The sequence below is a fragment of the Metopolophium dirhodum genome, chromosome 7 (assembly GCF_019925205.1).
Source record: "Metopolophium dirhodum isolate CAU chromosome 7, ASM1992520v1, whole genome shotgun sequence".
Lineage (NCBI taxonomy): Eukaryota > Metazoa > Arthropoda > Insecta > Hemiptera > Aphididae > Metopolophium > Metopolophium dirhodum.
Window position 1 is genome coordinate 22,242,742 of NC_083566.1, and position 13,532 is coordinate 22,256,273.

General features: G+C 29.8%; 1 protein-coding gene across 1 annotated transcript in view; it reads right to left on the bottom strand.

Annotated features, from left to right (window-relative positions):
• Window positions 1-13,532, bottom strand: part of LOC132948494 (rho guanine nucleotide exchange factor 17) — a 78,506-nt gene that overhangs the window by 7,669 nt on the left and 57,305 nt on the right. Inside the window, exons 5-9 of the mRNA XM_061018983.1 lie at window positions 4,777-4,854; window positions 4,603-4,707; window positions 4,414-4,530; window positions 4,190-4,282; window positions 1,614-1,927 (exon numbers count right to left, since the gene is read on the bottom strand). Of these exons, the coding sequence (XP_060874966.1) occupies window positions 1,614-1,927; window positions 4,190-4,282; window positions 4,414-4,530; window positions 4,603-4,707; window positions 4,777-4,854 (707 nt within the window). The remainder of the gene's footprint in view (window positions 1-1,613; window positions 1,928-4,189; window positions 4,283-4,413; window positions 4,531-4,602; window positions 4,708-4,776; window positions 4,855-13,532) is intronic.

Here is a 13,532-nt window from a genome sequence, read left to right on the forward strand (position 1 = left end):
CTACCATCTAAGTAATCTGTACATTTTAAACGAACGCATTCGTAAAAATAAACGCACTAATTCATTAATTGCAACGACTAACAACGGATACGAGATATTATTGCACGAATAGATAGAAAAACGAATGGCGCAAAAAGAACTAAAGAAGAGTTATGTTAAGCTGCAGCTGCAGTTAGGAATCCGTAGTTGATTTTACACTCGTTGGTGTCAATGTTATACACAGTTATGTGTTGATTTCAAGCTGGGGAGCTTCTTGGTGTTGATTTCGCATTAAGCGATAGTTAAAATAATTAAAATTCGTTAGTTAAAACTGATAATAGTTATAACATAGAGGTAAATGCAGTGGCATAATGGTGAACTAAAAATTGTCCGGAGGCAAGTTACAAACATCCCAAGTATTAACGCATAATAATGTATTAATATAATATAACTAATTATATTTCATATCATTATTGACTACCTATTGAGTATATCATATTATATTTACTAGGGAACCCACCGGCTACAACCCACTCCTCTATTTAAGTAAAATCTTAGAGGTAATTGCCTCTGAAATTACTGATCACAACGGCACTGGGTAAATGCAACACCAATCGATTTTAAAATAAGCTCAGTACTGTTTACGTCCTAACAAACGAAGCGATGTCAAAATAACTGATGGTGTTTTAAAACATCTAAAAGTAAAAAAAAAATACAATTAGACAAATTATTCTTATAGTCGATGGGAATGGATCGGTATCTACAGGCTACAGTTTCTTACCTAACGCCAAATAAACATATCGACTATCAACTAGGTATTTACATTGTTACAATGACACAGTAAATGGATATATACATAATATACTGGATGATCCTTGTATATAGGAGAACACTTATTATTTCAAAAACTATTAATGTTTATGAAAAAAAACATTTGTACATAATTGTAAGTGGTTACAAAACAACATAACTGAAAATAAATTATATTTTTATTGCTATTGTTTTTATTTTAATTTGTTCCTTTTTGTTATGACAATTTGCCTTTTTAATTCCTCATTCCAAAGCAAAATATTTTTCGATCATAGGTATCGCTATTGATATACTTAATGAATTTATTATATTAAATTAATTTACTTATCAAATGACTTTTAAAATAGTTTGAAATATGTGTAAATGATCTAGAAGTTTTTTATACAAATTACAATACATCAATGTAAGTTGAACAACAAATAATTTAATACTAATGTAAAATTTAATTATTTAGCTCCGTTTTGGAGCTAAATAATTAATTAATAAATTAATCTCTACAATATATGTGTGTCAACATATACTGTAGAGATTAATATGTTTAATTCGACAATACACTGATATTATTTTTATTATAAACCATTGGATAATGTAGTATTCAACTATTCAAAATCTATACAAACTGTTTGTTTCTAACAAATTTGTTAAAATATAAAATCAACTAAAGATTTTTAACCGTGTGGCAAACACCACATTGAAAACTTCTATATCCGACAGATTCAAATTGTAGTAGGTATAGAACACAACTCCAAAATAATTTTTCAAGATTTTTGCGCCATTCACGTCCGGTATCTATTTAACCTTAAACATAATGATGTTCCTCTTACGTGGATGGTTTACGTATGGTTCCGCTTTTTCTTTTGATACTGGTAACGATCAGCAAGTCGGAGAACAAGAAAAGCGCTCGTTCCTTACGGTTCATCGACTGCCCGGAAACGATGGTCACCAAGTCGTGTCTGAGGAATGTTCGGTCGGTGGCCGCCAAATGTATCAGTCCGTCGATCAAAGACTCAATCTGCTCCAGCTCCATATTGTCTTTTTCGGTGCAGTTGATTTTTACGGCCATTTCGTGCACTTGTTTTTGCGATTCGATCAGTGACTCGTGATCTGGATGCGTTGGTTCGGTGTGTTTTAATAGCGTCTGAATAAATCAAAGCAAAAACACTTATAGTAATAAGTATGAATTACCTACTACACGTAGTTTTCAAGTCGTGCACGGCCCGTAAGACTAAATAATGTTTTAATGAATAAAAAAAGGAAAATTGAGTTGGGTTTCGATCTATAGTATAATTCAGTTTAATATAGGTATATTAACAATGTGGTAAATAATGGAGATAAACAAACGTGTATGCCTGTTATTGGTAGATGTTGAAATGACAACTGCCAAGACCATTGAGTTAGTAGTAAATTATAAATAGTTAAAAAATAAAAATAACTACGAAAATTATATTATATAACAAATTACGTAATAATATGTTCGCTGAATGGTGGATAAAGAGGTAGATGCAGACACATAGGAATATTGGAGTTAAATTTGGTTTCAATCAATTGTTAAGGACCTAAATGTTAAATTAACTGTAATTTGTATATTCAATTAAAACATTGGGGTGTTGTATTAATTGTTGAAGTCCTACACTACGTATACCTAGAAAACCTATTATGTACCTATTGTACCTATATTTATAGTTAACCATATTATACTATATTTGAATTTAAAAAAAAAAATTTTGTATATGAACGATTAAATCAAGTTTTTGTTATGTGACTTTAAAATTGTATTCATTAATAACTTTTCATTAAGAACGATTCCATGTTTGATAAATTTACCATCGAATATTTTGATAATCGACAAGCAGTTCTTGTTAATATAATCATAGAAATGTTAATTAATAATTTTACTCTAAATATATTGTTAAATAGTATAATATTTTTCCTTGTTAAAATAACAGAGGTTTTGTATTTTTTTTAAATTTTTGATTTTAAGATTTATTACTAATACTGTACTAAAAATAACAAATGCTACATAATGTGATTTTGAATAATTATAATGTTGTTTGTCAAATTAAATGATGTGCGTTTAAAAGTTTAAAATACCTATAGTTTATTTAGCATTAATATAAATTCGGAATGCATTTAAGACTTTTGAATTAATATGTCATGATTTGTGAAATACACAATATGTATATAATATAATATAGTAGGTACCTACACAACTTTGGAGAGTCCAATAATCCTGGAGACTAGTAAATACATCACCACCCAAGTAGGAAAATAAATATAATAGGTATGATATACATAAATATATAAGTAAAATCATTATTTTTTATTACCTCACAAAATATGGGGAGTACGCCAAGTTTGTGATAATACGAAACAATGTTTTTACGGGCCCTATGCAAAACTTCCAATAATGAAATACAATTCATTAGATACCCATGACGACTAGTTTAATTAGTATATATTTTTCATACGTACCATACCCATCATGACAGGTAGTCTAATGGTTTAACGCGTATAGGAATGAAAGTAGGATATTTCAATATTCGTGAAGTAATTACCTAATGTAGATGATGGTGACCATCGGAAAAAATAACCTCGAATTTTTAATCAAAAAATATATTATCAAAAATCAATTATAATATAGTGTTGCCTTATAATATATTCCATTTAACATTTATAATATGATAATAAGTTTTAAATTAATATAATTATTAAACTCGGCTTAATTTATTAGTCAAAAAAGCACTTACCCTAATCGCGGACTTACCCTACCTTATCCTACATGTTATTTTGATAGTAAGTGGAATTAGAATAATCTATAATTGGTGTAATCGTAAAACAATTATAGCTGTTGAATAAACTCCAAAATAATTAAAAATTACTGCCTTTAAAAGTACTTATTTTGACCATACGTCTTATGTGGTATCAACATCAAGCTTATAGTAAGTGAAAATCTACACGCTATCTTAGTTATTTTAACACTAATTCGTACAAAATTAAATACATTTTTCTATCTATGATAGGCACATAAATTTAAAATCAAAGGTGTGACATTTTTATTTATCATACTTCAAACTTTTAAGAACCTAAAAATCGATTCTTTACAGTGATAATAATAATGACTATTTAACAATATTAATAATAATAATATACATTGACGTCTACACAAGTGTATAATATGTATTATTTTACTAGGACATTTTAAGTCAAAATATTTTAGTTTGAGGAGATTTGGTTATTATAGCTACATGAAAACATCAAGTCGACAACAATCGACAAAATAAATTCATAAATCACAATTGGTGAAGTTTTTCCTTTAAATATTTAATTATATGTAGGTAATAGGTATGAATAATTAAACTAATTAACCCTACTACCTAGGTATTTGATAAAAAAAAAATACCTGTATGAGAAGTTCATATCTGGGTATTCGCTGAACAGGCATGATGAGAAGTGAATCTAGTGCCAACTTTCCTTTATGTTCTCGAGCTGTAGACTGTAATACAAAAATATACAGATAAAATTTGATATTTAATTTGTGTACATTTTAAATTGATAATAATATGATTCTTGAAGAAACATTTTTTTAAAACGATCTACTCAATTTATATAATTGTTTTTGCATACCTCTAAATATCTTGCAAATGCTGGTTTTGAATTGCAAGTCGATTTGATAGCTTCTTTGGCTTGCTTCCAGTTATTTATGAATGATGTATATGAATCTATCACAGGCTTTTTCGAAAACTATAGAGGAAAAAAAAATCATACAAAATAATTTCCATGCCAGTTATATTACAAACGTTTCTCCCTACAAACCATTTCTAATAAGATGTCACCGATTCTCTGATGTGCGTCCCAAATTTCGAGACGCTTATGTAGATCTTTTAGGAATTGTTCGTGCTCCATTAAAATGTCTGGTATCTAAGATCAGAGTACATTATTTTAATACGTGTAAATAAGCATACGATATAGTGAAAAAGATTTATCTACCTGGTAAAATATCTCGTCAACTACAGACGGTTCAATTAGTACCGAGTTTTCGACACTTTTCAAAGGCAACAGGTATTTCTAAAATAAAATATGTATATATATATCAATAAAACTATAATATTTAACATTATAATCTAGATTCAATTTATAAACATATAGGTACCATTGGAGAGATTTGAGGAAACCACAACAAGTGCGGTTTTAAATTATAACTATGGTCAACTAAGTAAATTTTGTAATACGGTAATATTTTATAATTTCTTTCAAATTTGTAATAATAAAGACCATTGTCAACATTATTTTTAGTCTCGTTATCTTAATATTATTCGTTTATTATTGTATATAAGTAATATAAGTAATATAAGTAATATAAGATATTATGTAATTAATTATATTTTTTTTTAATTGAATTCACTTAAGTTGGTTTTCTTGTCAAGTTATTAATTTGTATGGAATTTATTCCAAGGGATGTAGAAAGTACTAGTTACTTATAACTTATAAGTTATATTTATTATTTAATATCAAACCTACCTATGATCAATGAACGAAAATAAAATAACACGGCACTGTGATAAATCACTTACCTATATTGTAATGGATATAAGCGCATTGTTTGAGTTCTCTCTCTGGTCCATGTGCAACATAGATAAAACGCATTCACGTAAAATCAATGCATCTATATTTTTGAGTAATCTTATAGGCGCATCGATTTGTCTATAAATGTAGGTATAAATGCAATTTAATAGTCAATTAAATTTACAAACATTTTATTTTTTATTTTTAAAGTCGAATATAAAATTAAATAACAATAATATATAAAACCCTAAAAAAAATGATCCTCTATAATTTTTGTAAGAAAGTTTACCCTATAAGATTACTCAAAATGCATAAGAATCCATTGTACATAAATGCGTTTTTTTCTAGGTTGTGCGTAGATCAGAGAGAGAAACAATATTGCGCAGACATCCTATTAATAATTATAACTTTACAGTGATGTGTGTATGGTTCTTTTTTACATCTGACAACACTTTTTTTAGTAGATAAATTGCTTCAATCTTCAACTTTAATGAGTTTTCTACCTTTACATGTAGGACCTTGTTAGTATTTTGGGGGTCGGAAGTAGAACATATTTTCTTGTGCATTTCATAACAATTGGGAAAAACTAATAAAAACTGATAGAAAACTTGATTATTAATATAGCAACAGTTTAAAAAAAAATTGCAGATTTCAAATGTTCATCAAATATTTGTATTACCTATAATTTGATAAACATGAAATATAATATTTTTCAAAATAAATTTTAGATGTTCTTAAGCAACCAAGGTATTCATTATTGGCCTTTTGAATGTTCAACTTTATTCAATTTAGGTTGATAAAAATTTCGTTTCTTTGTCTAAAAATTTGAAAGTTTATGCAAGGTTCATTATATTGTGTACTTTGTTCTTTTAGCAGAATAAATATCGAAAATACATGGGCATATAATATTATATACTAAAAACCTGTTCACGCCATTTTAGGGTACGATGGTTTAGCAAAAACTAGTTCAACTTACTGAATTATGGAGATGATTGTAATAATATAAATACAATATCATACAAATTATATGGTTATAACTTTATAAGGAAATAAAACACTATTCAACTTTTAAATATTGTATTTAACGTTTTGAAGATTTTTTTCTGTTTTTGATAGCCAAATGAGGGTAGACCGTTTTCGTATTACTTCTCCTGGACCGTTTTGAGAAATTACATAAGTTAATGTTTATGTTTAACGTTAAAATAATTTTAAACTTTGGTGTTGGAATCAATTGCGTGTTTTATCATCTCCACCCATGTTACTCGTTAATTTTATTATTTAAGATATATTATTGTACATAATATTAAAATTATAATATGGATTCAAGGTTTTGTAAGAGTTTTTTTTTAAATAAATATATTCAACAAAAGTTTTATATTTTGTAAAAATAAATTCATGTATTAATGCACTTAATTAAATACCTATACTCTATACGCTATACCTATACTCTGCAGTAGGCTATAACGGTTTATTATTTTTCACAGGCGCTCATGACGTGATAGTTTAAAATAGTATATGTAATAGCTACACACATGGAAGTTAAATTTCAATTTTACAGATATAGGTCAAGTTCGACCACGGGATCATTAATGTCTGCCAATGAAGACAAATCAAGATTGAGTCTGCAGAAGGTTGACCCCTTAAAAAATAAATGAATATTCAATATATCACTCTTCAGTAATTATTACGCTGTCAAACACATTTTTAGAAATATATTTTCTACAAGGGTGAAAATTTTCCGAGCATATAACATGTATTCGTAACAAGAAATAATTAAAGTTTATGGGTGTTAATGAATTTAATATCTTATCTCAGGCAATCATTAATTATTCAATGTTGATCACGGTCCAGACGATCTAATTGAGACGACTAGGCAACGATAATATCATAAATGAATATATGGTTAAATGTAATTTATTGTCATGAAATGAGTACGAATAATTTACCAGGAAGCTTTTACAATATTTTACATACAAAATGATAACGTCGATGCAAAGTTAGTCATGGTTATTATGTCTTACAGTATACAATTTATATTTTGAAAACCTTTAGTTATTGCAATTATTACAATTTTTTTTATGATTTGATCAAATTTATAAAACTGTTCAAAACGTTAGATCATGGTTGATTTATTATTGATGAACACGACGTACAGGTTGATTTTTCAACCAATAAATAATCACCGCAGATTTGTTGTCTCTAGGATGTTATTATCACAGTCAATAAGCTATCGAAATATTTATAATAAAAATCGTGCAACGTTGCCAAAATATTGATATTCAAACAATGCATTTTTTTTACGCTGTACTAACGACTAGTATGGAAATCTTTCAATACATAATATTATGTAACATATAAACACAATGGAAGTCAATAATAGCCCCAGCTGGCTCTATAAGATATGTATAGAGATCATATTATATACAATGTATTGAATTTGCGTGTACGACTTGTCTCAGATTTATGAAACAAAATAGTTTTCGTTGAGATTTAAGAATATCTTCTTACATTCAATTTAATTAGTTTCACAGGTATATTAAATAAAAATTTAACATATCTACTAATTATTTATTACTATCTGGATGCCTGTACAATATCCTACAATTTGTACCATTTGCTCCATTACTTATTAGTTTCGTTGAATGTCATATTATATTGTTGACAATATTATGTTAAACATAATTGTTTGAGTAATAGTTGGTTTTGTTAGTTGTCATTTGATTACTTACATATTATAGGCTATAGGTAGTTAACTAATACTTTGTTGATTCTTGTAGATTATTATTTTTGCAACAGTAAAATAGAGTTGATTTAACCGATTAATAATGGATGTAACGTTAGGTTATCTGTGGAATCTAGATTTTGAACCATCGAACATACCTATATTAATATACTAAATACACGTATTAAACAATAAACAGACCGGATACCGTAGCCAAGAGAAAACGTTAGGGGCATGACGACAAAGTATAAAAGACCAAAAAAATAAAAAATTATGCGATTCAAGTGAAAAAAGACACTATGGCTGTGGTTTCACTAAGCGTATATGTGTGTGCGTATGTGTGTGTATGTGCGTGTGCGTGTGCGTGTGCGCTCGCGAGAGTATCGGAGAAGAAACCCGGACCTATAAACTACGTTGAACAAAATCTGACCGCGATATAGACACGTGAAATTAACATTTTCGTATATAATATCGTGATATTATGATGTGCTATTGTGTGCTGTAAATTATAATGAAACGTATATACAGGGTGATCAGTTTAACCAGCAACGCTATTATTTTCTCGGAGAACGTTTTTATTTCATAACATAAAATTATTTTTGTACAGTTTTTAGTATTTATAACATAACATTTTGGCAAAGAAACCTAATTCGTATTACGAATATTGTTCATTAGGATTTTCGGTAAACGACATAAAAAAAATGTTATATTTCATTATTTCTTATCGAAATAATTGAATAGACATTTTGACTTATAAATATCACTTGAGTAGTATTTTATGGCGAGCGTTTAACATATTGATGTGAGAACTATTGCTATACACTACTGCAGGGTATCTGCCAGATGGGTACCTACCCGCCACACATCACAATATTCGTATTACCTATATCTAAACTTTAAATAAAATAGCAACTGCCTATTGCATCAATTTCAATTTAATTTTTACAAGCCGACAGTTACATATTATAGACATAATATTCTGCTCCACGATACAGAATTTAAACATCATGCATGTTTTTTTTCTCTGCAGGAATATTATTTTATATACAACTTTCAGTTATTTTTCAAACAACATAATATATTATTTTTCTTCAAAATCATTGCTAGAACAGTTAAATCGTTTACCCTGTATATACATGCCGTAAAATAAAAATAATGCGATATTATATTAAAATAATAATATAAAATGCTGCTAAACAACGGGTTTGCCTCGGACGCCATTCCGTCACGGCACCGTGTGTTATAAGCACATGTATCATATTATTTAGCCCGGCGATCCGATTATTAATAATAGTAATACGTAATGACAGGCGCCTAAAAATATAAACGGTGCAAAAATATCGGATTACTGTGTGTGCCCACGGGTTCTTACGGGATTATAATTCAATTTTTTTTTTTTTTTTAATTACGTGGCGCTCTCTCGGACTCTGCGTACACGTCTTGTCGTTTTATGAAATATATTATTTTATCCTATTATACGTAGGTACCTGCCTACGTGATAACGTGCGAGCGGCGACGCCGCGCCGTCGCATCAGTCCGTATAATATAATATATTAATATCGGAATATTCACCTCAAGGGACTTGGGCCAAGTTCAGATTAAAATTCCAAGCGTAAGACGAAATTTTCATTAATAAACGCCGTCGTCGAATATAATGTATATATACCTAGGTATTATATACGACGTGTACTGTGGGTAAAGATGTAAGTCGGTTATATGCGCCTCCTTGGATTCTTCTGCTCCCGTTCGCCACGTACCATATTAGGGCGTGGAAGTCAATTTAATTGAAAAAACATCGGTTTTACCATGCTATTATACATTTATAATAAAACCCGTCCGTGTCGGTTGAATAAACGACTGATACTAATTCATTTGCGGTTTACTAATAGATATACCTACAAAATAAACAAATCTCCCTATACATATTGCTGACCTATTTGTTTTCAACTAATACCAGTAACACCATCTTGTATACATTACTTATATACTTTGACCTCTATATCATACAATATGGAATATAAACTCAGAGGAGGGTAATTTATATAGTGCTCGATTGTTTTTTTTTTGTATGTGAGAGGGGCTATGGAGATTATTTATTTTACGATTGTTCCTTAGATTTACCACTTGGAGGCAGGGGCGGATCGACTAGGGTGAGGAGATATGGAAATCTCCACCTGGGCTGATGCAAATTGGACCCGAAATCTCGTATGGTATTTAGCAATAATTAGATAATTGGGCTGGTTAAGACAGTTTCCCGGCATGGCCGATTTATAGTCTATCCACCTTTGCTTGGAGGTAAGCCATTATGAAAAGGCCAATCATTCTTATATTAAAATAACGTTTTCATGTACTTATTTACTTTATTTTCATATGTATATTAGTCTTGAACAGAGTATCAGTATTTGAGAACTTGTATAAATAAATATTATTAACTACCTATGACATTATTATTTATTTGCTCGGGCAGATTATTAATCTATTAATTTTCTTTACATTTAACAAATCGTTTCTATATGCCGGTTATGAAAATATTATACACCTATAATCTTCAAAATATAAATATATTTGTAATATATCACGTGGTTCGGCAAGAAATATTATCAGGCGAAACTGGGCCACCGCATTTACCGTCGATGAGTAGGTACTACCAATGACATTTGTCGGCGTCGGTCATATCGGCCAATTTTCTGAAATAAACGCGTCCGACAGAAGTTTATCGTCCATAAAACAGTCGACAACATACATTATGTACATCATATACTTGTGAGGGATGCCCATTTAACACACCAACTTAATTTTTCAGTCAATGTTGATAAATATTTTTAAGTTCTTAATACTACATATTTTTTAGCATAGTTATATTTTTTAGGTGTTTTCTTTTCTTTTATGGTATTCCATAATTTTAATTTCATACTCAGCAACAAATTACTTTTCTTACAATTTTCGTGTATATTATGTAATATGACGAGCATTTCCGTATGACTGCCTTTTCGTTCATCAAATTTGAAATGCGTACAAATAAAAATGTGTTCGTTATATAATACCGCATTGTGTACTACACGGGTTGTATCTACACAATATTACATTTTTTTATCATCATTTTATCCATCGATTTCGAAAATATCTGCATTTGGGGCTTGGGGAATCACTGAAAAAAAACGAGGATTGAGGAACGGTAGAGTAAATGTGATGATGTGTTAGCACAAGACGAGTACAATATATTTCACTTAAGTAGTTAAGTGCTCTACTGGCTATTGTGAGAACGGTAAAATATTGTTTCTTTGCATATGGTTAGTCTTAGTTTATAGCCTACAGGTATCAATGTGACAATGTATCACGGGAAATCAAGTTTGTCTACCGAGAAGAAACTTGAAATCTTTTCTTTTTTTTTTACAGTCTTCTGGGAAGACTTCACAGTTTATGGTTTCCATAATATAGGCGATATATGATGTGTAGTATATTTTATTGCTTTTTGATGACGTATATTTAACGATAACACTCCAATACAAAATCCTGTAGTAGGTACACAAAATTTTTTTTTTAGGTGTATAACTGTTTTCTACCACCATAAAAGATTAAATTCTTGCTCTTGCACATATTATTAAAAAAAAAAATGTGTTAAGCCCCGTCCTCTTGAAAGATTGAAATCAGTGTACGAAAAAGATATTTGCAAGTTCTTCGCACTGTGTAAAGCGTCAAAATAATTCGTGTCGACCACTCCGTTCAAATATAATACAGTATTGTACACATTTAAAATGTTTCAACTTGATTTTTTTAATTTAAGGATTATCTAAGTGCTAATTTTAGCACTTCCAGAATTGTTCAACACTCATCACTCAAAAAGTTTAAAAGTAGGTATACATACACAAAACAACAACACGACGAATGGTCACGTGTTATTTTTAAACGAATTAAAAATCCGTTCGTTCTGCTTAAATTGTACGCGAATTTCGTCCACGCAGCGCTATAGCTACCCCACGTGATTCTTAAAAATAAACATCCGATATTCGCGAATTCCGGGTTTGAGTCATTGAGCATCATATACTAATATACATATTAGTATACTACATATATTACATTTGTATATAATATACGTCTATACAAAGCAGCACCATCAGCGCTCGTGTATGATTAACCCGATCGGTGTTTTCCGGTTCAGAACGGCCGCGGAGCCCTTCGTTTATTATTTACGCATTCCTAATACTATATTATTGTTATTACACGATAAAAAAAAACCGAACTATTATAATATAATCAAAAATACAATTTTGCACGTATACACATATTATATTATATACGTCACGGCCAACGCATCTCAAACACACATACAAACGTGCACACACACACCAGAACAAGTACATATATTTTTAGAAACGTTTGATTTATAAACTGCTGCTGCAAAAAAAAAAATTATAAAAAAAAAAAAACGAGAGAAAATAAAGCGGCGGAGCCCATTGACGACGAGAGTGCGATGATGTATTATATAGAGACGAAGCAGCACAATAACGTTTCGCTATATAACTGCCACATAGGGACGACTATATACGTCATCAAGAATGTGCACCTATTTTACACTCAGTGTGTGTCTGAAAAATCGACCTCAGAGAAGAACTTACTGCTGTTGGATGTCTGACAAAATCGAGACGCATATACGAACGAATTAATTACTACTGTGTGCATATAATATGCCTGTATCGTGTATTTTGTGTATTCGAACACTTTGAACGGTATAGAGTACGGAATAGGACATATGTATATAATATTATGATTGGGGCTCGGATTTCAACTCCATTAACCCCTCCCCTCGTGAGTACGCCGATGTATGAGTGATTATGCACAAGTTATATGATAATAATACCTATTATATATAGTTTCAATACATTTGCGATATTTTTTATTGAGCGCTTGACAAGGTTCAAATCCGTATCAACTATATATTTCACAACGTTTTTTTAAGGCGTTTTAAACTGTTTTTTTTTTAGGTTTTTTTAACATTTCATTAATTTATTATTGATTACTTATTATGAATTTCCGGCACTACGATACCAACACTACAATATCCATAGTGCCACGTCAATATAGTATAAAATTAGAATTTTTTTTATTCAAAAACAAAAAAAAAACAGATCTCGCTGACAATCGTATATTATAATATTATATAATATAGTTATGTAAACAAAAAAACAATATCGTTTCAGCAGTCCGACAAAAAGCAGACATTTTACATTTACTGACAATATACAACGTTTCAAAAACAATAAAGACAGCCCCGCAGGGGTTTAGTCCTGTTCGATGGCCGTAAGTATAAGCCTAGGGAAATTATCATGTAAAATACTCTACATGTTCCTGGAAATGTGTGCAACAGACACACAATTCTACGAGGCACAAATAGATTTTATATTCGACGAGGAACAAATTGTTTTTTACAAAATATTATTATGTAATTACTAAGTATGTC